The sequence below is a fragment of the Pipra filicauda genome, unplaced genomic scaffold (genome assembly GCF_003945595.2).
Source record: "Pipra filicauda isolate LSUMZ 115617 unplaced genomic scaffold, ASM394559v2 scaffold41_size5083284_pilon, whole genome shotgun sequence".
Taxonomy (NCBI): domain Eukaryota; kingdom Metazoa; phylum Chordata; class Aves; order Passeriformes; family Pipridae; genus Pipra; species Pipra filicauda.
The window spans coordinates 1,014,564-1,038,441 of NW_024104554.1; the positions used below are offsets into that span (position 1 = coordinate 1,014,564).

The window sequence follows — 23,878 nt, forward strand, 5'->3', positions numbered from 1 at the left end:
CAGTAAGTGAATACAATAGAATGTATGGAGGAAAGAATTCCTACAGCAATCCTGCATTGATCTGTTTCTTATGTTGTGTTCATGTGGTTATTTGTTCAAGGAAATTCTCTGACCTGTGAGCTATTGATTTTTAATATTAATCCACCAAAGAAATGTTCTTAATTACAAAGCAGCTTCATACTTTTGCTCAGTAATGAGAGAAGGACATGAGGAAATATCTGCAAAAGGTACATTTCCCCCTGTGATGAATAAATTAGTTTCAGATTCCTTCTTAAGATTCGGCTGTGAGGAATGAGAAAGCTGGGAGCAGTCTTTCTCTGTTATTGAAAACTTTTACCTGCTTTTGAAAAACATATATTTTTTTGTTGTTATTTTTTCAAACCTAGCAAATACGCTATTTTCTTGTCACTTTCCCTCACTTTTTGTCTCTGGTGTCCTTTACAAGAAAAAATAAGTGATCTAAGAGCAAAGTAGGTGAAATAAAAAGGCAGGAAAAGTAATTTCTTTGGGTTTTTTATCCTTCCCCCCTACTCCTCCCAGTTTCCTATTCCTGTCTCTTTTTCTTTTTGCAGATGATTCTCACCAGTTCACATCTGTAGCATTGCCACAGGTTTCTGAGATGTTCACAGTCAATGTGTCTGTGCTATCAGAGTGTGATTGTCTTTCTTCTTGTTCTATAACATTTCTTTTTTCCCAAAGGAAACAAACATTTTTCACTTCTCTGAATTGGTGACTTTCCTCTATGGTTTCATTGCATTTCTTTCCCTGACTCCATTTCTTTAAGATGCTTGCAGTGAATTTCTTGAGTTAATGCAACACTTTGTGACAATGTTCTGGGGATCACTGTAAGCTAATCTCGGACTTTTCAAAATGTAATTTTGAATCTTATTCTTAGTGGACAATCCTACACCCAAGATTCTGAAAACTTCAGCTAATGGAGTAAGTAAACAGAAGTTCATGCTGCCTGTTCTTAAGAAGACACAGTGCATCTCTTTGGAAACAATACCTGTGGAAATTTAGCTGAAAGACCACCCGTATAAAGTCTGCGATAATAGCCTTTCAATTAACCCAACTGTAAACTTTTCTGGAATAATATGTACCATCAGGTTTTCCATTTAATGAGGTCACCAGGCTTTAGTCTTGTCTTGACTGTATATGTGTAACACTCAGATTTTGTTTGCAGACCTCAAATCTGAATGACAACTAAATAATTGGTTTCATGAGTAATTTGATCAATAGTTGTTTCCCTAACTCCCTAACAAGCTGAGGAAAAGCAGGCAAAAAAAGATATTTATATCTTTACTTTCTCTGATGGTAGTTTTTAGCTATGGCACATTTACAAAAAACATTCTGGAGGTACTTGCTACAGTCCCATTTCCCATTCCAAATGACACTTTGCACCTACTTTTTTGTCATGTTTAGTTGATGGTAGCTGTTTCTTAAAGCATAGTTTATCCAGAGAGGCGATAGTTTACACAGTGTTGAAAAGAATCACTGTGTCTTGCTGTGAAAAATCTGACAGCATTACTGATTTCTCCAGGATACTACTAATTTATGACTTTGAAGATCAGTTCTTAATCCTCAAGGTGCTCCAGCAGACTTCAACATTTTAACAAATGTTCCAGTGAAGCCAATACTGGATCGTAAAAGCCACCTTTTTCTTTCTTAAAATAGTCCTGTAGCATAAAGAATGATACTATGGGTTAAAGCAGATTGTGGAACTATGTCATGTCAGCTACTCTTCATCACTGATGAGCACTTTTACTGCAATGTCTGACAGGAAATCTCATGTTGCTAATCAGACTTCTGCTCAGAAATAAGTCTAATCTACTTAACTGAGGGAAAATTGTTATTATTTATCTGACAGTATGTTTCTGCTCAATGTTTTTCTATGATAATTTGCTGGTTTACTCGTACTTTCCGCATATTCTTGAGTGAGAGCACTTTATTCTTGTCTTCTGAACAATATAGGAAGTCAGAATAACAGTGCGTTTCATTTTAAGATAATGAAAAATAATCACAGAATCACAGAATATGCCAAATTGGAAGGGACCCACAAGGATCACCGAGTCCAACTCCTAGCCCTGCAAAGGACCATTCCCAAGAGTCACACCATGCCTGAGAATATTGGTCCAAACACTTCTTGAACTCTGTCAGGCTTGATGCTGTGACCACTTCCCTAGGGAGCCTATTCCAGCACCCAATCACCCTTTAGGTGAAGAACCTTTTTCTAATATCCAGCCTAAATCTCCACTGACACAACTTCAGGCCAATCTCTCAGGTCCTGTCACTGGTCACCACAGAGAAGAGATCAGTGCCTGCCCCTCCTCTTCCCCTCACAAGGAAGTTGTAGACTGCAATGAGGTCTCCCCTCAGTCTCCTTTTCTCCAGGCTGAACACACCAAGTGACCTCAACTGCTCCTCATACAGCTTACCCTCAAAGCCCTTCACCATCTTTGTTGCCCTCCTTTGGACACTCTCTAATAGCTGAATATCTTTCTTATATTGCAGTGCCTGAACTGCACACAGTATTCAAGGTGAGGCTACAGCAGTGCAGAGCCGAGTGGAACAATCCCCTCCCTCAACCGGCTGGAGGTGCTTTGCTTGATGTAGGACAAAGTTTGCCCTCTTGGCTGCCAGGGCACTGCTGACACATATTTAACTGCCAGTGACTAGCACCTCCAGATCCTTTTCTGCAGCACTGCTTTCCAGCATGTCATTCCCCAGTCTGTACGTACATCCAGGTTTGCCCCATCCCAGGTGAGGAATCTGGCATTTTCCCTCGTTTAACTTCATATGGTTGGTGATTGCCCTTTAATTTTTGAGGTCTCTGCAGGGTCTTCCTGCCCTTGAGGGAGTCAACAGCTCCTCCCAGCTTTTTCATCTGCAAACTTGCTTAGTATCCCTTCCAGTCCTGCATCCAAGTCATTTATGAAGATGTTGAAGAGCACAGGGCCCAAGATGGAGCCCTGTGAAACCCCACTGTTGACAAGTCTGATGTTCCCCCATTCACTGTTACCCTCTGTACTTGACCAATGAGCCAATTCCTCACCCACCACATAATGTGTTTATCCAACTGTGTGCTGGACATTTTGTGCAGAAGGATACTGTGAGAGACAGTACTGAAAGCTTTGCTGAAATCCAAAAAGAGAACATCAACAGGCTTCTCCTGATCAACTAGGTGGGTTACCTTGTCATAGAAGGAAATCAGGTTTGATAAGCAGGACTTTCCTCTCACGAAGCCGTGCTGGCTGTGACAGGTATTCCTACATTAAGAGACAATCTATGGATTAAAATTCTGAAAAGAATTCCTATGACTTTATATACCATTGTCCCACAGGCTTTCCCCCTCTCAGGATCTTCTATGAAAAATGGCTTTACCTCTTAGAGATATTGTATGCTACAGGTAGTGCTGTCAAATGATATCAGAAAGGGATACATGCCACGGAAAAATTATTTGCTTGCCATTTTTTTCCCAGTCCACATCTTGTTCCTCCTTCTTGGTTGCCTCTTCTCACTTGAATATTACATTCCTACTTTGCACAAGTTGACATTTTTCTCTCTGACTGAACAAATTTTTTATCTATTACTAAACCTAAATTTCACCTCTAATTTTGCAAAAGGCCCTCTAAGGGAAATGGTCCAGTTTTTAATGTTCGTTTCTCATATTTACGTGTGGGTTTTCCCCTGTAATATATTTTTCTCCGATCATGTTTTCCTCTGTTATGTTTATGCAAGCACCTGGGTACTGTGCCAGACGGTTTCCAGGAATGCATCTCTGTCAAGATATATTTGTGAATCTTACAAAAAAAAATTGTTGAAATGCACATCTTTTATGAAACCGTGGACAAAATATATTAGACTTCAACACGAAAGGGCATGAAAAAATCAGTCCTGCAGGACAGGCAAAATGTTAAAGAAAAACAGTGACCAAAAAAACCACTTCTTAATCCAAATCGGTATTTGGGATGTAAAATTTACAATATTTTAATATCGTATAGTCATTGCAATATACAGAGATCATAAATGCCTGTGAATACTAGGTGAAACTACAGTTTATTGTGAGTTCTGAGTTTATTTTGAGTTCCACAGGAGAAGTGTTTTCTGAGAAGGTCTGTCTTGAATGACTTGGAGCATTCTGTGTCCAAAATGAACACTTAGCTAAAAACACATATCTTTCAAATGATCTGGTGTTCCAATATATTGGTATTCCAATATATTCCAATATATTGAACGTTCCAGTATATTGTCATGTTCATGTAACAGTTTTAATTCTTGAAGCTGGGTCATGTTTTTAAGAGTGCAAATAGAATACAGTTTCCAAATACAAAGTTTTACCAGGACTTTTACCTCACCTGTTTTGATTGCGCCAGCATATGTGAATCCCTTGACTGAAAATCATTTGGGCTCTAACGTATTTCTGGATTAATGTTTTACTATAATTAGTATCTTATTTCCTAATGCAAGGTTTACAAAAGCGGTCCTGTTTCTGTGTGTACTATAGGGAACTTTATTGTTTCTTCCACCTAGAATATAGTTTTAACATGTTTTCATTTGGAAACTGAACCTGAAGCATGCATTTCATAGAAAGGAAGCACTTTATTTCATTGCTGTTCTTGTTGTTCTTCCTTTTGTGTCCTTTTTAGCACAATGTCCAGCGAATGAAATCCGTACAGAATCATCAGGAGTGATCCTCAGTCCAGGTTATCCAGGCACCTATCCCAACTCTCAGACATGTTCTTGGACTATAAAGGTTGAGCCAGGATATAACATCTCCATTTTTGTAGAAATGTTTCAAAGTGAAAAGCAATTTGATGAGCTGGAGGTATTTGATGGTAAGAGAGATTTAAATTCTATCTAATCACAAAAGACCAAATATTGTGTCGACTGGGCCTTGATTTCCAGTTGTTGGTTTCATAATGCAGTGACAAATCTGAAACTTAAACAGCAGTTCAGGATTTCTATTAATTTTGCCTTAAATCTAAATCTGTTAGCCAATTAAATTTTTTATAGATGTATTCAAGACAAAGAAGCTTTTAAATGCTCTTAGGTATTGTCAGAGGAGGAGCAGTAGAGCTGCAGCATCCCTATGAAAGTCACACAATTTCCTATTTCCTGGGAAATGTATGGAGGTGTCTAAAAGGAAAAATTAACATGCTGGTCTGTAAGGGTTCATTTCTGGTAAGGAAATATTTTGGGTTTATAATTCCATTTGTACAAATTAATAAAATTAATTGAGTCTAAATACTCAAATTTGAGTTCAAATTCTGTCTACTTTCGCCATAGCATAGCAGACCAGTGCAATTCACTGTTTGAATATACCACTGTTAGATTTTTTGACCATCTGTTTTCAGACAAAGAGTAGAGAAATGACAAAAATCCAGTTTCTAGTGCTACTCACAGTATCACCTCTCAAAGGGCCCTACTTAATTCTTATTTTCTACTGAATTCTGAATTTATTGTCACTTGTTCTGTTATCACTGATTGATTAGGATAACTAGTTTCTGATTGTTCTTAAATATATGTTTATTCATTTGGAAACCATTATCATATCATTGCTCATTAACCAAGAATATATGATAATTATGATAGAAACAATTAATATTCACTATGGGAGTTTCATAGCATGAAAAATATGAAAAGGACATATCTTTTTCAGTATCTTGCTCCAAGTATTTCTCTTAAATAATAAGTTTTTAATGCCTAAAATTATCAGTTTGTTTTCACTTTTTGGTAACAAAATTCTGGAAAAACCCACGATATTTTTAGTTCTTTTAAAAATACCACTTCATTAGCGTATTTTTTTCTTCATAACATGTATGTTGGTCCATGCCAGGTTACTGCAGAAAAAAGTCTGCAAGAAATCTATTGGGACTAGCTTTTCCTCCACTCTATTTTGTATTTAACCTCAAGAAACTGTATAGCATACCTGGAATTTTTTTAGTGGTCTGATCACTTGTTTTCATTTGAAAAATACTGTTGAAACTGATTCATTTGCCTGATGTATTTTTTTGTTTTCTTTCTTATGAATTTAAATGTAATGAAACCACCTTATCAATAATAGATCTGAGAGGAGAATTAACATAGTTCCTATGTTTTTAAGCATTTTCATTTTGTGAAATGAAATTATATTCTTACAAATTCATCTCTACTGCAGCTTTACAGAAGTAATTTTTTCTACCACCTACCAGCCACCTTAAGTGAGGAAGATAATGAGATATTTAAAACCTCTCAATTACAGTGCCATGTAGAGATTCCTGAGCTAGCTCTCAACAAGTTGATATTCAAATATGGCACATTGCAGTACCTTGCAGAGATGCTTGTGTCCCTGTGGCCACATTAGCAATGTGCTTTGCTGGACTAATTAGTTCTACACCTCAGCATGATAACTTTGTGGGGGCAGAAGGCAATGCTGATATGGCAATATTGCTTCCATTGATGGCTATAACAGACTAGCTCGTTCAGAGCTAGCTTAGGTGTTTCCCTGTATTGCTGCATTTTCCAACAAATATGTGTCATATTGTGAGATCTTGTGTGGTCCAAAACAGTGTATAGTTTATCTAGGTTAGTAGAACTGCACTGATCTATCTAAACCAGCTTAAGATACATCATCAAACTTGATGCAGAAACTGTATAAAGATTGGAAAGACAAATTTTACAGAAATAATGTTTGCTAAGGCACATGTCTCTGATTACTTTATAAGGCAGCTTTGGAATGCAAACCACAACAGTGACTGGACCTACCTGACTTCACTGTAAATTATGATGCTTCAGCAGCTGGACGATGATCAGGATAGGCATCCAGTCACTGAGGTCACCCTGGTCAACTGGGACCAATAAGCCTGTTAGACATTCCCACTTATAAGTCATACCTTTAAGAAATCCGTCTGAATTCTAAACCAGAGAAGCCATAAGTGTACTATGAACAGAGTTATTAAAGTATTTTGAACTTGAAAACACTACATTCAGTCTATTCACATGGAATAGCATTCATTTAATACAGAAAAGTTCTTTTTTTCTCCCTGAACTAAACCACAAAAATTCTGTCATTGAAAATAGAAGGAAATGTCAACTTTTACCTAATATTCAGAAAAGCATCATATGACACATCACTGCAGCAGAAGTTGAGTTTTTATTTCCTTATATAGACAAATTCTGAAACAATAATTAAAAAAATGTCATACTCAAGAACACCTAAATCATGTTGCTGACCTTCCTGAAGACCATCTGAACAGCTGCCTGCTAGGTAAGGTAAAGAAACTGAAACTCAACTCCAAAAAAAACAAAGCAAACTAAAATACATTGAATCAATCCTCTGATCTCCCAATGACTAAAAAATGTGGTGTGGCATATGATGCTCTAAACTAATTTCATGGTCACTAATAAGGATTCTCACCTTGTTGTATGTAGTGGGTCTTTATTAGTAACTGTACTCTTTTAGTCCCTTTATTTGAGAATTTAGAAAGAACATATACATTCCCAACTGTAACGTGTATTAAACCGATTTTAGAAAAACCCAGAGTGAAGCACAGAGTAACTGAGTGAAATCTCACATTCTGAATCATTTTTTCAAGCAAAAATAAGAATTGACTTTAGCATTCTTTATTGTTTATCCTACACTGTAATTGTTAAACACTAACTCCCTACACTAACTCCCTAATATGATAAACAAGTCACCAAGCATTTTGATGAGGGCATGCTGGGCAACCTGTGCTTAAAGCTATGCTTATTTGTTCTTATTTTGTATATGCATTTATTATTTAGAAGATGTTTAGTAATAGTTATTTAGTTGTAATATTGTCATTATGGTGACTGAACTGCAGTTCCTAAGAACTGGGAGGTGGTCTTAATATTTATGGTTTGTTGTGGCTTCTATAGCCTCCCTTTTGTACCTGAAATGTCGCAGTGAGAAAATACACGTTTGTTTTTTTTACTGGACTGGAGGAGGAGGAGGTTGACAACAACTGCATTCAATTTTTAGGTGTCATTTGATTCAGTTTTATTTTTGTATCTTCATGTAACATAAGAACTGATTAGGCTGCAGCTGTTCAAACTCAGCAAAAAAAAGTGAATGAAGCAGCTCTGTATTTGTAATAGCAACTGTGACCAAGATAATGTTGGTTGAACATGGTTCATAGACTTGAAAAAACATGGAGCAAAAGCATAGTGTGCATATGAAGGGGAACGGTTCAGCTGGAGAAAACACAACACTCATATGGAGGAAAAAGATGCCATTTCATGTTTTAGAAAGCTTTTGTTTAGAGACTGGATTGACATATATTTTTTTTCTCTTGCATATATGTTGTTCTATTATATAATTAGCCCCAAAAATAATTTTTTCTGCTTTTATGGTTTTATTGCGGTGAAGATAGCAGTCTAGTGCCAGAACATATTTTTTCAACATCCTGTATTTACAATAACTGTGCATCTTTTCACACTAAAATGAAACCATAATAAACACACCCATTAATAGAGCTGAGTCACAGAAAAGTATGTAAATTCATAGCACTTGTACACTGTGATGATCTTATATTTGAAGGAGCATTTTTAACTCTGTGTTTACCACGTAATATGGTGGCATTTAAACTATTCAAGATGTATGATGTAAAAGAATGTATATATTTGCTACCACTCACTAGTTAGATAAGAAATTTAATAAATAATAGATATAAAAGGACAAAGAGTTGAAACACAACTTCATTCAATGTAATTGTGTCAGATAGAAATGAATAATTTTTTTAGAAAATCCACTCTTTTTTTCAGTGTTTGTGGCAAAATCACAAAAATATATTGGTTTATATTTCTATTTGTTTGTACCAATATCTTTTATTGTGCCCTCTAATGAAAACCTAAAACCAGATGGACAGTTTTAATAGAGATCTGTTAATTATTTCTCTGAAAATGTCAGCTTATTTCCTATCCTATTGTGTTCGCATTCACTTAAACTCATTGCACTTTAAAACTTCAATAGTTTCTTTTTTCATCTCTGAAGGTTCTTCTGGGCAAAGCCCTTTACTGGTTGCTTTAAGTGGGAATCATACTGGGCAGCTGAACTTCACAAGCAAAATGAATCAGCTCTATCTCCGCTGGTCAACGGATCATGCAACCAGCAAGAAAGGATTCAAGATCCGTTACTCAGGTAACTACTAAAGTGTTCCATTAAATTGTACTTTGTGGCTATAAATACTATCGACCAGCTGCACTTAAAACCATGAAGATAATTTATGATAATGTACATTTTAAGGATGTTTAATCATTCTGTTTTTTAAGGTAAGCACAGAACTTGATCTCTCCATTTTTTTCTAGTGTGCCAAAGACCTCCACATTAATGCTTCTCCAATTAATACTTCTCTCTGCACCTGCTCTCTTGTCTTATCAGACCTGATGTGAGGCCTTTGAAATGTAGTAGTAAGGATAGCTCTTAGGTTTACCATTTCCTAGAGTTGCAATTCACAACTCTCAATACTGTGTTTTTCTTCATGTACATATAAATGGAAAACTGGGGTGGGGGAGGAATCTCTCATCTCTTCAACAGGCTGTATATGAATCTGGCATTGTGGTGACATGAAAATATGTAAACAGTCCATCTAACTAGTGTCAAAATTATTTCCCTTATTAATAAAAAAATTAGAAAAAGTGTAATGCAGTACTGGATTAGACATAATGACCCTTACTCAGTTTTCAGTCTGTTTAAGATCTTTCCACCCATACATCTACAATGGTACTAAAAGACTTGGTTTAGGGATCATTTACATGATGTAAATAGTGTGTGAGAGAGAGAGAGGTGACAATTGCTGTCATTAACATTTGCACTTTTTTTGTGTTTGGACTTGATTAGCAATGTAAAGATTGTGTGTGTTAATTTTGGTTCTTAATAATTGTCAGTATGAATTAGAGAAAGGAATATTAAGAATGTTTTAGCAGAACATTTCATCAAGCACCAAGTATCTCCCATTTAGTCATGTCAAAGCTCACTTCTTTTCTGTACCATCCATGCACTGCCTGCCTAACCTCTGTAAAGTTTCTCTTGTTGCTGAAACAGAAGATCAGGGCTCAGCTCAGAGCATAATAATCATTGTTTGGGGGATTTAAGAACTATTAGCAGAACTGTGAGCAGTCAGGAAAAAAAGGAGTCAGTAAAAGCATTATCTCCAGCTTGCAAGAAGTCTTTGAAATATTACTACAGACAGACTGAAACTGAGAGATGGAAAGGAAAGCTGTTTTCAAGCATACTGGAGATTCACCTAGTTTTTCATAGTGAAAAAGCAATTGCAGGACTTAATAGATGGATTGAGAGTGTTCAAGAGCAAACAAAGAAAACCACAGCCTCAAATGTGTGGCAATGAAGGGAGTGGGCCTTCAGTTGTTAATTCAAAGTGAAGAAGCAATATCGGGGTCACAAGAGTAGACTTCATGTGAAGGATTTGTTTTGTAAGTATCAGATTATTAAGGAGCCTTATTTTTGAGGAATTTGGCGAAATTATTTTATACCTTTGCTTGTACACAAAACACATTTTGCAGTAGTGAAGAAGTGGTCTGTCTAATTGCTAAGCTCAATTCATCAATTATTATGGCACTAGCTGCAAAAATAAAATTGTGAGGCTGGAGACAGATATGCAGTCCTTATGGCTATGTTTTAGGAACAAACAACAGTTTAGCTTTTTCCACTTCACTAGCAGTCACTGCCTGCATTTTTCTCTAAACTTCTGTACATTTTACATGAGATTCAATGGAAATAATCAGCATGAAAGAAGAGTAACAGTGAGCGGCAGCATAAACAATTGGATTTGAATCTTAATGAGGGAGAGCAACATCATGAAAATAGGAAAAATACAAGATCCTAAAAAGGCTATTGATACTGTGGCAGCTGTGACTGAGCCAGCAGGCTTCCTCATAATGAAGAACCTATTGAAATGAATTACTGCCCTCCCATAACCCTTCTCTTCTCCAGCTACGCCGGTGCACAAAATTTTGTAAATTGTAGCTTTGTCACAACTAGATTTCATTTGTAGATACAAATTTTATTCACTGTTCAAAAGTATAGAAGCTTTCAGAAAAATGTTTAATATTTTCTTTAGCGTACAACTTTAGTTGTGTAAGCTGTTTGTCTAATATTAATGGTATGTTTTCTATCTTGTGGTTTAAGGCTTTTCACTAAATCTCAGTAGAAAAAAGCCATAGCATTACAGAGGAGGGGTATTCTTTTAAGGGCTTTGTCATATTATAGAGGCACTAGCACGATTTTAGTCTAAATAAGGCATTTTCTAACTGTACTAACACCTAGATATTAAATGATCTCTTTCTTAGTCTATGGAGTATCTGTATGGCATAATGAAGCCAGGAGGGGAAGCATCAGTTAGATTTTCTTGCAGCTCTAGGGAAGTAATGCCTTTTTTTTCTTTGAAAGGGATATAGTATGGTAAAGTCACTAAAATGGAAGAAAAAAAAAAAGGAAAAGGTCTTGTGTGCTGAAATATCTTTTTTTTTAATGCTTTTGTAGTGCTTGAACTTGACTTCCTGGTGCAGCTGGTTTCTACCCAAACTGTGCAGTATATTACAAATAGGGAAGATCTGTGAGTGCAGAAAGTGGAACTGGCTGAGCCCAGGCTAGGAAACCCGCTCTATAAGAGATGAAAGTTTGAAACTGCTTTGAAAGACTCCTGAAGAACATGCTTCTTGGTTTTTCTCCCTCAATGATTTATAACCCTGCAGCATATTCCTACCCAGGAAAGCTAGGATAAAAGCATAGAAAAGAAGAAGTTTCTTTTTTAAGTAGCAGTAGAAAGAATGAGAGTGCACTACAGTACCTGGCATACCCGGTGGAGGTACAAGGACTTGGGAACCAGTTGGGTACTTCACTTGCTACTTTTCAAGTTGACATTGCCTCTGTTTAACTTTTGGTTAGTCATTCAAAAGCAAATAAAGCAAGTGGTTACTTAGCTGCTTTGTAATTTCCTGCCAATAGAACTAGATATATGTAGATGTATGTATTACAAACCCCACCATAGGTCTCTATATTGGGTTTGAGTGGCTAGATTTTTGTGGCAGGGGGCTATAACTGTGGCTTCTGTGAGAAGCTGTCAGAAGTTTCCAAGAGCCAAGTCCAGCCAGTTCTAAGAGAGCCAAGTCCAGCCAGTTCCAAGACAAACTGGCTGCTGGCTACATCCAAGCCCATCAGCCATGGTGGTAGTGCCTCTGCAATAATGTACTTAAGAAGAGAAAAAAAACCACCTCAGCAGCAGCCAGAAGAAAGGAGTGAGAATATGTGCGAGTGAGGACTCTGCAGACACCAAGGCCAGTAAAGAAGAAGGTGCTGGAGGTGATCTAAGTGCCAGAGCAGAGATTCTCTTGCAGACTGTGGTGAAGACCAGGGTGCAGGGCAGGCTGTCCCCCTGCAGCCCCTGGAGGACCGCATGCTAGAGCAGGTGGATGCCTGAAGGGGGCTGTGACATCATGAGAAACCCATGGTGCAGAAGACTCCTGTTGGGACCTGTGGACACATGGAGAGATGAGCCCACACTGGAGCAGATTTGCTGGCAGAACTTGTGACTCCATGGGGGACCTGAACTGGAGCAGTCTGTTCCTGAAGGACCTCACTGTATGGAAGGGATCTGTGCTAGAGCAGATCGTAAGGAACTGCAGCCTGTGGGAAAGACTCACACTGGACAGGTTCATAGAAGACTGTCTCCTGTGGGAGGGACACCATGCTGGAGCAGGGAAAGAGTGTGAAGGATACTCCTCCAAAGGAGAAAGGAGCGGCAGGAACAACGTGTGATGAACTGACTGCAACACCCATTTGAGCCCTACATTGCTCTTTAACTCCAGCAGGCCACTAAGCCACACCCAGCTGCTTGCTCACTCCCCCCCCCCCAGCAGGATGAAGGATGAGGTAGAGAATCAAAAGAGTAAAAATGAGAAAACATGTTGGATAAGATAAACATATAAAGTTTAATAGGTAAAGTAAAGGCTGCACATGCAATCAAATCAAAACAGGGAATTCATTCACTACTTCCCATTGACAGGTGTTCAGCCATCTCCAGGAATGCAGGGCTCCATCACACTTAATTAAAACTTGGGAAGACAAACACCATAATGCCAAACATCTCTCCTTCCTTCTTCTTCCTGCACCTTTTATTGTTGACCATGACATCATATATTGTGGACTGTCCCTTTGGTCAGTTCAGGTCAGCTGTCCCAGCTGTGTCCCCTCCCAAATCCTTGTGCACCCGTAGCCTCCTCACTGGTGGAGTGGTGTGAGGAGCAGAAAAGGCCTTGACTCCATAAGTGCTGCTCAGCAATAGCATCCCTGTATTATCGACACTATTTTTAGCACAAATCCAAAACACAGCCTCATATTAGTGACTATGAAGAAAATGAACTCTCTCCTAGATAAACCAGAAGACCTGGGGAAAAGCAGGGGAAGGAGGTGGGCAAGGGGGAAGACTTTTAATATTTAGTTTTATTTTGCATTATTCTACTTTGATTTGATTGGTAATAAGTTAAATTAATTTCACCAAGCCGAATCTGTTTTGCCCACGAGGGTAACTGAGAGTGATCTCTTCCTGTCCTTATCTCAACCCACAAGCCTTCCATTATATTTTTCTCTCCCCTGTGCAGCTGAGAAGGGGAGCAATTGAGCAGCTTTGGTGGGCACCTGGCATCAGGGTCAAGCCAACACACCTTAACTATGTTCTTTTAACCTCACATATTTTCGTGAGAAGCATAATTCTTCACCATTCATTTAATGTTATTTTCAAGCTTTGTACATGAGAAACTACTGTTCCTACTCCCTCTCCATTTCAATTTAAAAGAAAAAGCTATTGATTGGTTTGTCTTTACGTTTTCCAGTAGCTGGTTATAAGTAACAAGGGAACTGTACAAAGAAGTTCATCAGATTCTGTATAATTTTTTCTTCTCTGGTTCCTAAACTTGTACGTGGTGATTTGCTGTAATAAATACAGCAGGAAGGTCACAGTGGAGGTTTATACAGTAATTTGAATCAAGACAAATATGCAGGATCATTTATAAATGTTGAATCATCAGTAAGAAAGTCTGTCCTATAAATAGCAGGTTATTTATGTTTAGTTTTTGGAGGGGTAGACATTTACAATTATATCACTAAAAAGGGAATAGGCCTTTGCAAGTTTACCTTGTGTTTTCATGCTATTTATTTGTTAGATTTAAAGCTAAAATGCAAAAGAAAAAGAATGACAGCCCAATCCTTTCTTGTTGCTTGGTTGAGTAGTGTTCTCCATTTTGATCCTGTACATTATAAAGGGAAACGGATGGTCCATTAATCAAGGAAATGGGTTGGTAATCAGAAGAGGTATGTTTAATTTTCTTGTGTGACCTTACCTAATTACTTAAGCCAGTGTCCGATTTCTTATCTATAGAGCGTCTAAAGTGAAAATTATGGTAACACTCTAGCGCATTGAATATTTAAAGAATAGCAGCATAAAGACTTAAGATTCCCTGGTAATATGATGATGACGACAAGTAAGTATCCAAAAGAGAAAGTTAGAAGGAAGCAGTGTATTAAGCTGTGACTCTTTATCTGTCAACATAAAATTTAGCATGTAAGCTAAACAAAGGCATCACAGGATTTGAAGGAAAGTTTTTTGTATATTTATAATTCCAAACATAGTATTATTTCTATGAATACTTATAAATATCTTCTTCGTATTAGTTTTTTACTATTGATCAAAGATACTGCTGGGAAATCAGGCCCTTTGCTAAAATAAATTCTTAGAGAAAATATTATATAATTCACTGTAGAGACTGAAACCTACAAAATCCCCTGGGGGTTTTGGACATCCAGTTTAAAGGAATTTTAAGTTTTAATTGGGAGTTATTTAACTGAACTTCCCTTAGACAGAGTGTCTCAAACAGCAAAAAAACCCTCAGCACAGATGTTTGAATGTTCCAGCTATTAAGAGAATATGCTTTGTTAAGGAAGAGTGTGGTCCTGCAAATGCAAAATCAGTGTTTATCTGTGTTGCTGTCCACACATCCATTGACTAGTTATATGTGATTTAGCCAGGTAGTTATTACCCTGCTGGTATTCAGTTGCAAGTTGCAAATGGATATTTTGATTATAAGTGAGCTGAAAATGTCTGTTGCCTTGCAAAATATACTGGTATCCAAGAGGCCTTAAAGGAATGTGGATGCTATGTCATTTGGAAAAGTAAATTAAATCTATAACTGTAAAGCTACTTAGGTCTCTGGAATGGTCATAGAAGTTTGTCACATTTTGTGGTAAAACATTGCCATTCCTAGATGAGAGCACTCGTCTGTCATTACACCTATTTCAGCTAAGCCTCATGACATTCCAGGGTAGACTCTCCTCTCAGCAACTGCCTGGGAGAAAACCAACATTTTATCCCAGTGGTCCTTGACACAAGGCTGCAATATTTTATGACCACGCTGTATGGCTTTTTGCATAAGCTCAGAATTTTCACTCAGCTAACAGTGGCTGTAGTTTTCAGTCTGACATTCTTCAAGCATTTGTTTACACTTCAGGTTTTCAGACATTTATTTATTGTCTCGTGCGTGGTTCTTCTGTTACTATGTCAGTTCCTGACGCTAGATGTTATGTGTGCTTCATCCTGGGCTCCAAAGGGAGTTCAGTTTAAAGAACAGATTAAAAATTACTAAACTATAGGTTGAGAATGCATTGTATGGAGTCTTATCAATATTCCTTCACTGTATCAAGTGTATTTTTCAGTTGTAAAATAAATTCATCTTCAAAATTTTAGATAATTTGCTTCAAATGTGTTTCTTCTTTTCATGCTATCTATAGCTTAGACATAATAAAATCTTTTGAGTATCAGCCTTTTCTATAAATATTATGCTGCCTTTGCTAAGTTTTAGTAGGGCTTTTACACAGATGAGGACTACAGGCATTGCTTGCCTGTAACCTTATTCCTGGTTTCTGACATACTACCAGTCTACTGCCACAACTTTAAAATGTCATTATCATACATTTTTATAAGAATGGAAGGTGGATCTAATCTATGTTAAATAACTGTTTTAAACAGAGGTTAGTAGAACATGTATGATTTATATCATAAAATGCATGTTATTATGGGTTTCAGAGACTCTATTAAACAGCCACAAAATTGTGTAGGTCTTCTGTGAGCACAGTCTCCTTCTGATATGTGGGATCTCATGGCTTTATTATTATAATAAGTAAATAAACCCATACGGACCCGGCTAGTTGGGAGTTCAACAACCAAATCCGTTTACTGGAAGCAAACACTGCCTTTTATATGCACCTCAAAGTAACACGTGATTCCCTTGACCAACCACCATGGGGTATCTCACTGCCCATGTGCGTGGGAGTACATTCAGGACTACATCTCCCAGGATGCTCCATCCAGCGTCCCTAAAACACACCTCCTACAGGGTCTTTTCTGTACTGCTCTCTGTTTATTCATTGTACTTAAAGGAATTCACCTTGCTTCTTGTAGTTCCATTCACTCTAACTTGTTTGTTCCAAACCTTAACTCATTCTCATCATAATACCTCTACCAAGCCAGTCTAGCTGTGCTCCCCAACCTTTTTGTTTGATCTCCACCTTTTTCCTACCCCTCCCTACAAATCATGGTATACTTTTAATGGTTCTCTGGCAAACAGCATAAGGTTGTTCTTTATCCAGCTTTCATCAAATCTTTCCCTTCTAGCTTCCCATCTTAATTTCCCTTGCTTTCTCTTTATAATGTCTCCCCTAATTTGTTAACCTCGTCTTTCCTTGCTTCTGTCTCTGATCTCTTTCTCTCTCTCCCACTAATCAATTCCAGTTTTATAAATTTTTCTTTCCAGTTTCTTTCACTAAATCATATATATATTTACTTGCATCACATTTTAATCTGAACTTAATCTCAACCTCTGATACATCCATCCTTTAGGTGCCACTCCTAATAGCTAACCAAGTCCTTCTCTTTATCTTTTTTCATCACTGACTCTTAGCCTTCAATCCCTCCCTTCCTATTTCTCATCTCATTGCGTAATCTGTCATGGCTATTGTTCCCCTGAGCTTTTAAAAGCAGCACCTTTGTGTCAAATATTCTTTCTCTCTCTTCTCCAGTTATAACCTCCCTTCCCCGTCAAACACATCTCCGAGTTTTATATTCACACTTGAACCTCTGCCTTTAACTTTCACAGTGTCAGATGACCACAAAGCATTATCAAGACATCTTGGTTCCCAGATCTCTTCTTCCCTATTTCTTCCATCTCCATGCAGCTGCTGCCACTCACTCACCTTGGGTTGTCAGGAGAAGTAAACATTAGTAATAGTAGATTGAAGAGATGGTTGAAAGCAGCAGATATTCAGGAGTCATCAACATATGTGGGAAGGGAGGATATAGTTTTCTGTGGGTCATATGCAATAATAACCTTTAGGAATTAAATATTGCCAAAATGATGTTAAAGTAAATTCTGAGTGATATTGTTGTTTTGTGTTCCTCTTGTTTTCTTGTATCAATTTCTTCTTCTTAGTTCAAAAGTTTTTTTGCTTGATTTTTTCTGAACACCACTTAGTTCGCTGGAGAGCTTAAACTATTCCTTTCAGGCTCAGGGTATTGTTAATTGTTACAACATAAGCAACGATTATGACTGATGGATTTCTCCTGTGCCTCCCAAGGAAATTTTCAGTATTTTGACATCATTCTGTGTCATTCGGCAGCCTGAATGTCCCATATTACATGCAATTTTAAAGATCATCTCTCTGGAAATTCATATATATATTGTTGAAACTAACCTCAGCTAAAAAAACACAATCAGAACACAAGTACAAACTGTTATGCTAAAGATCTTGTTCTGGGTAAAAATCCCTATGCTTTTATGTCTAGCCAAGAATTTACTGTTAGTATAACTGAAATGTTTGCAGTTTAATAAAAGAATTACTAGCCCAGATCGAATGATTTTAGGGGAAAAAGAAAGAAGAAGAAATTAAAGCTACTATAAGGAAAAACAGTATGGTTAGAATTTTTATTCTGTATTACTGAATTACAGGCAAATATTTTCTGTCTAGAATTGCAGCAGTGAGGAAATAAAGTTGGACTTTTTTCTGAATGGTATGTTGTGTTTATGACTCACCTGCTATTCTTAAGATCTCTTAGGATATTTAAAATTAAATAGTGCATAAGAGGTTACTGGAGCTGACTTTACTGGTTATAACCTGCTTGTTTTGCAATAAAAATATCATTTTTTCTTCAATAGTTTGTAACGAAAATTAAAGTTGTGTTTATTGTGTTTCTTTAAATGTCAAAATCCCTATTAAATTTAAAGAGTAATTTTATAATTAATGTAATTTAGTTAGGCATGCAAGTGAATGTCACTGTGCTTATAAGAGACACAGAGCATGACCCTAGACAATTGTTTTACTGGACCATCCTGGTTTATGAATTTTAATTCTAGTTTTAATTTTTCCCTTTATGATTTAGTGTTTTTGTTTTAAATAATCCCCAAGAGAAAGGACATATAGAAATAATATTTCAAGTAGAAATAATGCTGCTTAATTGAGAAGTATATAATGGAATTTCAACAGATGACAGCATTTTCAGCATCCTTAATATAGGATTTAGTTTTCCTGCTTATATTGGGTGGCATTTCTTAGAAATATTGACTTTGATACACTGCATCTAAATCTAGATATTTAAAGGAAGCATTTCGGTTAGGAATATAATCAACTCTATGATCTCTGTCAGTGAAGAGAAACATCCTTCTTTAGGTAGTAATTGATACCACAGGTGCACCTTAGGGTGACAAAATATACATTAAAAATAATAAAAAAACCAAACCAAAACAAAAACCAGAGAGCTAGATATTGAAAGCTGTATAGCAAAATCTGTAATTATGCACTTGTGAAATAAAACCCCAACTTCTACTGAATAATTTTCTACAGAAAATAAAATGAACATCACAGTATACCTAAGACACATTCCAGTATGATGAAGGGAATTAGTATTGTAACAGGAGTTGCAGTCTCAGTGTCCTTGGTATTGACATTTAGTTATCGGTGGAGTTCAACACTGTCTTCCCTGTGAAGAATGTTCACAGGCTTATTTCAGTGGTGGATGTTCCATCAGATTTATTTTCAGAAAGCCATTGTCCTGCCATGCTTCTCCTGAAAATATATTAACCTCTGTAAGCTTGACATGGTACATGCCTGCTGCAAACATGCAGCGACTTGCACACCAATATGAAGTCAAGGTAATTATTTTATATTGCTTTTATCCAGTGATAAATATTGGCATGCAACAAACAGATTTGTGTTAAACTCCACATGTGTCAAACTATATTGTACTTTTGCTTGATCTGTGTCCAGTTTGGATAACCATACTCCATCCTTACATACACACATTGCAACCTTGTTTAAAAAAATGGTCTTTGTTACTCACTTTTTGACACAAAAAAGTTGTACTTTTTTTACTTCCTCACCACATGTCTAATTATTTCCATTTATATGTCACAAGTTGCCACGGTCCAAGGGGGGATGGGGCCGTGACACAGCACAAATGGGTTCGGAGACAAGGTAGGGGTTCAGATGGAATGCTTTATTGAGGCGTGTACGGGATTTTTTATCAGTTCAGGCGGGGAAAGGGCCAGAACATGGGGTGGAGCATGAGATAGACAAACGGGGGAACAAATCAGGATAGGGACACAGGCAAAAAGGGGGAGGAACATGGGAGGAGCCAGGGAAGGAAAGGGCAAATGGTGGCTGTCTCCTCTCTGTAACCTCTCTAGCCAATCAGAGAAGGAAGCAGGGAAGCGGGCAAGCCCAGGCATGTCCGGGAGATACAAATTCTGGGGAAACATACAATGTGTATATACAAAATAACTGTAAAGTCCGTATTGTAAGTCCCCTCAGTCGCTGTACATCTCTTTCCACTTCTGAAATCATTCCCATTCTGATTCCTGGTCCTCGACAACGAGTTCTTGAGGACTATACTGGTCATGGAAACCTCTCTGTAGAAAATACTAGTAGAGTAGCAATTAAAGTTTAGCATAGTTTATTTTTATTTCAAAACTTAGATTTAAACAAATGCATTCTATCTTACCTCAGTTATAGTATAAGTTCAGCCTTTAAGAAGTTACACTAAGTTACATTATTTTAGTAAAAAGTAATACAATTTCCAAATAATATTTTTGAGGAAACATGTACCAAAAAATTAAGTGCATTTTAATATGAAAAAATGCCTCTGATGAATCAATGTATTGTTATTTATCATGTAATTTTTTAACATATTTGACAAAATCTTTACATTTTGGCTTAGCTGTCTAAGTGCACTGGATTTTTTTAATAAAGCTGTTTGTTTTTTTATATTGTGAAGCTCAAAGAACATTTTTGTATTTATAAAGTTATCAAATGTGAAGTAGATTGTTTACGAAGTTTGAGCAAACTCACTGAAATCTGTGTTTCTTGATTGTAGCTTCCTCATGTGCAAAAACATAAACTGGTTTGTGATTATAAATTATGTTTTTGAGCTTCATAATGCTTCTGCATAAGTAGACTGAATCTTCACTGAAGATTCCAAAGGTTTCAGTACCAATTTCAGTGGTATTCAAAGGTTGTACATGTCATAAATAATGTGATTTTAGCACATTAAGTGCATTTTATGTGTTTTTAATAATGTCTCTTTTTTGGTGTTTAGCTCCTTATTGCAGCTTAAACCCTACCTTGAAGAATGGTGGAATTGTAAATAAAACAGGTGGTCCCGCTGGAAGTAAAGTTCGCTATTACTGCAAACCCGGGTATAGAATGATTGGTCACAATAATGCAACATGTAGGCGTCACCAGAATGGCATGTATCAGTGGGATTCCCCTGTGCCAATCTGCCAAGGTAAGATAATGCTTCCTCATTGAGTATGCTTCTATAATTTCATTGCACAGAATATTTCACAAAACAAGGATACAACATTGTCAATACTGCTGTATGTTGAAAGACACACTGGTATTGTGAGTTGATCCAAATGCATATTGACTTATGTATTGAATGTGTGCAGCGTTGAAGCATTAAGAACTATTCATGCAGTCAAATACAGACCAAATGAAAAATATGTTTTCAGAACTTTTTTCTTTAGTAAAATGCATATCTATAATATCTACAAACAGTCCACAGCTCATGATATTGTTATATTACTGTCATGGGTTGACCCTGGCTGGAATTTAGGCACCCACGAAAATCACTAAAAGCTGGGAGAAGTCACATAGGCAAAACAAAACTCAACATGGGGATAATATTAAAGTTTATTACTAACAGGATAAGGGCTTGAGAGTGAGAATAAAACAGTCTTAAAAACACTTTCCAACCACCCCTCCTTCCTTCCATGTTCTCCCTCCTCCTCCTGCATCAGTGCAGGGACAGGAGTCCACCCACAGGGCAACAGGTCTTTCAGATCTGCTGTCCTGTGGGTCACCCTTCCATGGGCTGCAGAAGCACAGCCTGCTCCACCATGGTCTTCACCGTGGGCTACAGGGGCTAAAGCTCTGAGTCCTTCCCATGTTATGTGGGATCCCTCCCATGGGAAAACAGTCCTTGATAGACCTCTCCAATGTGGGTCCACCCCTCCAGGCCGGAGGTCTTCCCTATCTGCCGTCCTGAACGTCATTCCTCCATGGGATGCAGGGGGTCTCTACACCCCTATGTTTTTTCATAGGATGCTGTCCTTGACGGACGAGTTGTACCGATGTGGGTCCCCTACAGGGCAGTGAGTCAAGTCCTACTCAGGAATAACCTGCTCTGGCGTGGGTTTTCCTCTCCACAGGCCACAAGTCTCCCGAAGGGCCCTGCTCCAATCCTGGGCCTCCCACAGGTGACTGCCTTCTCCCATGCATCCATCTGCTCCATCATGGGCCTCTTGTGGGGTGGGCCCGGGGGCCATAGGGCTGCCCTGCCTTCCCGGCCTAGCCCGCGGTGCCTCCCCGTGCCTCTCAACCCAGCCACCCCCACCTGTAGCAGGAAGGCAGCGGGGGCCGCTCCAGCCCGGCCGGCTCGACTCAGCCGGCAGGATCAGCTCCAGCACAAGCTGCTCGCTGGGCTGGTCGGGGGGGGAGCTGCAGGGCCTCTCTCCTTGGCCCTGGCCCCAGCCTTGGCCATCACAACCACGGTGCTTCCATGGAGTGCTCGTGAGGCAGGCCCGGGAGGCTGCAGGGCCTCTTCCCCCATGGGGCCGTGCACCCCAGCCAGGGCTCTGGCCCCAGCTCCTTCGCAGGGGCCACCGTTACCCGCTCTGGGCCAGCAGCTTCCCCGGGCCCTGGGCCACAGCCACCACCACCCCCGGCCCATGGCAGGGGAGGTGCCCCGGACCGCCCGGAGCCCTGGTTGAAAGTTCCCCTGGCTACAATTTCTTCTGTGCAACAAGTTTTTTCTTAAATATGTTATCATAGAGGCGTTACTAAAACTTCTATTGGCTCTCCTTCTGGTCAGCACCAGGAGGTCTGCCCTGGAACCATCCATCAGCAGCTCCAGAGGGGAAAACTACACACACCCATGACAGTTACAGAACATTTTATAAAAATTCAAGAGTTACAAGGAATTAGTTGACTATTTATTATTTTAGAAAATCACTTCATAATGAGTGCTTTAAAGACATATTTTGTAACTTTATTTCTTTTTTTTTTTTTTTTTAGTATCCTGGAGCTAAGCAGGGTCTACTTTAGCTTGCTCCAGATATCTGTTAAGAGTATTTACCATTTGTCAAATGTTTATTTCCCATCCCTGGAAGTGTTCAAGGACAGATTAGATGGGCCTCTGAGCAACCTGGTCTAGTGGAAGGTGTCCCTGCCCATGGCAAGGGGTTTGGAACTAGATGGTTTTTAAGGACCCTTCCAAGCCATTCTATGATTGTATGATAAGATCAGGGACCTGGGGGAGAGGAAGAAGATTGAAAATTCAATCCATATCATATATGGCTTATTCTAACATATTTTCATTTGTATCTGCTACTAGTCTGCTTTACTTATAAGATAAAATGGTAGTAGCATTCATAGTTAAGAACATCTTTGATTAAAACCTGCATTTAATTATTCTTAACTTTGTAAGACATCAACAGCAGCTTTTCATGTCTTCTTCAAGAAAAGGATTTTGTTTGAGATTCCATCAATGATGATTCAGCTATTTCTAAAAAGATTACAAAATGGAAGTTCTATTTGGTGCATTGAAAAAAAAAAAAAGCCAACTGAGATTTGGCATGCTGCTTACACTTCTGTTGAGTGTGTGCTATTTGCAAGAATAGCAAAAAGCCGCAAAAATTTGGCTACATTGAAGAACTTGAAGGAATAGAGCTCCCTTCCTTTATACAGAATGATTTGGTAACTAAATATTTCATCTGGATCAGTATTTTCATGCTGAGATGGGTCATGTGACTATACCCCTACCAGTCCAGGGAGAAGCTCAGACTGTCAGTATGCCACAAGAAGGACCTATGTATCTGTGCTTCCAGAATCCAGGACGTCTTCTAATCTCATATGCATCATGTGATATGGCATAGTGCCATATACATGCCATATAGGATGTGACATGGCATATGATTCTGTTTGACCTTCCTGAAGGTCAAATCATGGGAGAATCTATGTGTGATCTGGACATGAGGAATATTTAGGGACAAGTGCTGCTTTTGGACTTAATGGAAATTCATTTTAGATGCCATTTCTGATGCTGGCATTGGAACTGAAAGTTCAGACACTTGGCACTAAAGAACATGGAACGATGAATAGGCCTACAGCTTGGGATCAGGAAAGTGGAGGATGCAATTCTGTTCAAGATTAAGATGAAATTTAAACATCTGTATGTGAGATAAAATTTTGATTCATTTACTTAAACACGGAAATCTAGTGTCATTTCAGGTGCCCTGAGGTGTTTTACCTGTCCTCCAT

General features: G+C 38.2%; 1 protein-coding gene across 3 annotated transcripts in view; it reads left to right on the plus strand.

Moving 5' to 3' along the window:
- CSMD1 (CUB and Sushi multiple domains 1) overlaps positions 1-23,878 on the plus strand; it is a 1,092,404-nt gene that overhangs the window by 983,446 nt on the left and 85,080 nt on the right. For all 3 annotated transcript variants that reach the window (XM_039385566.1, XM_039385564.1, XM_039385565.1), the window contains exons 47-49: positions 4,647-4,835; positions 8,993-9,139; positions 20,655-20,843. In XM_039385566.1, coding sequence (XP_039241500.1) covers positions 4,647-4,835; positions 8,993-9,139; positions 20,655-20,843 — 525 coding nt within the window. The remainder of the gene's footprint in view (positions 1-4,646; positions 4,836-8,992; positions 9,140-20,654; positions 20,844-23,878) is intronic.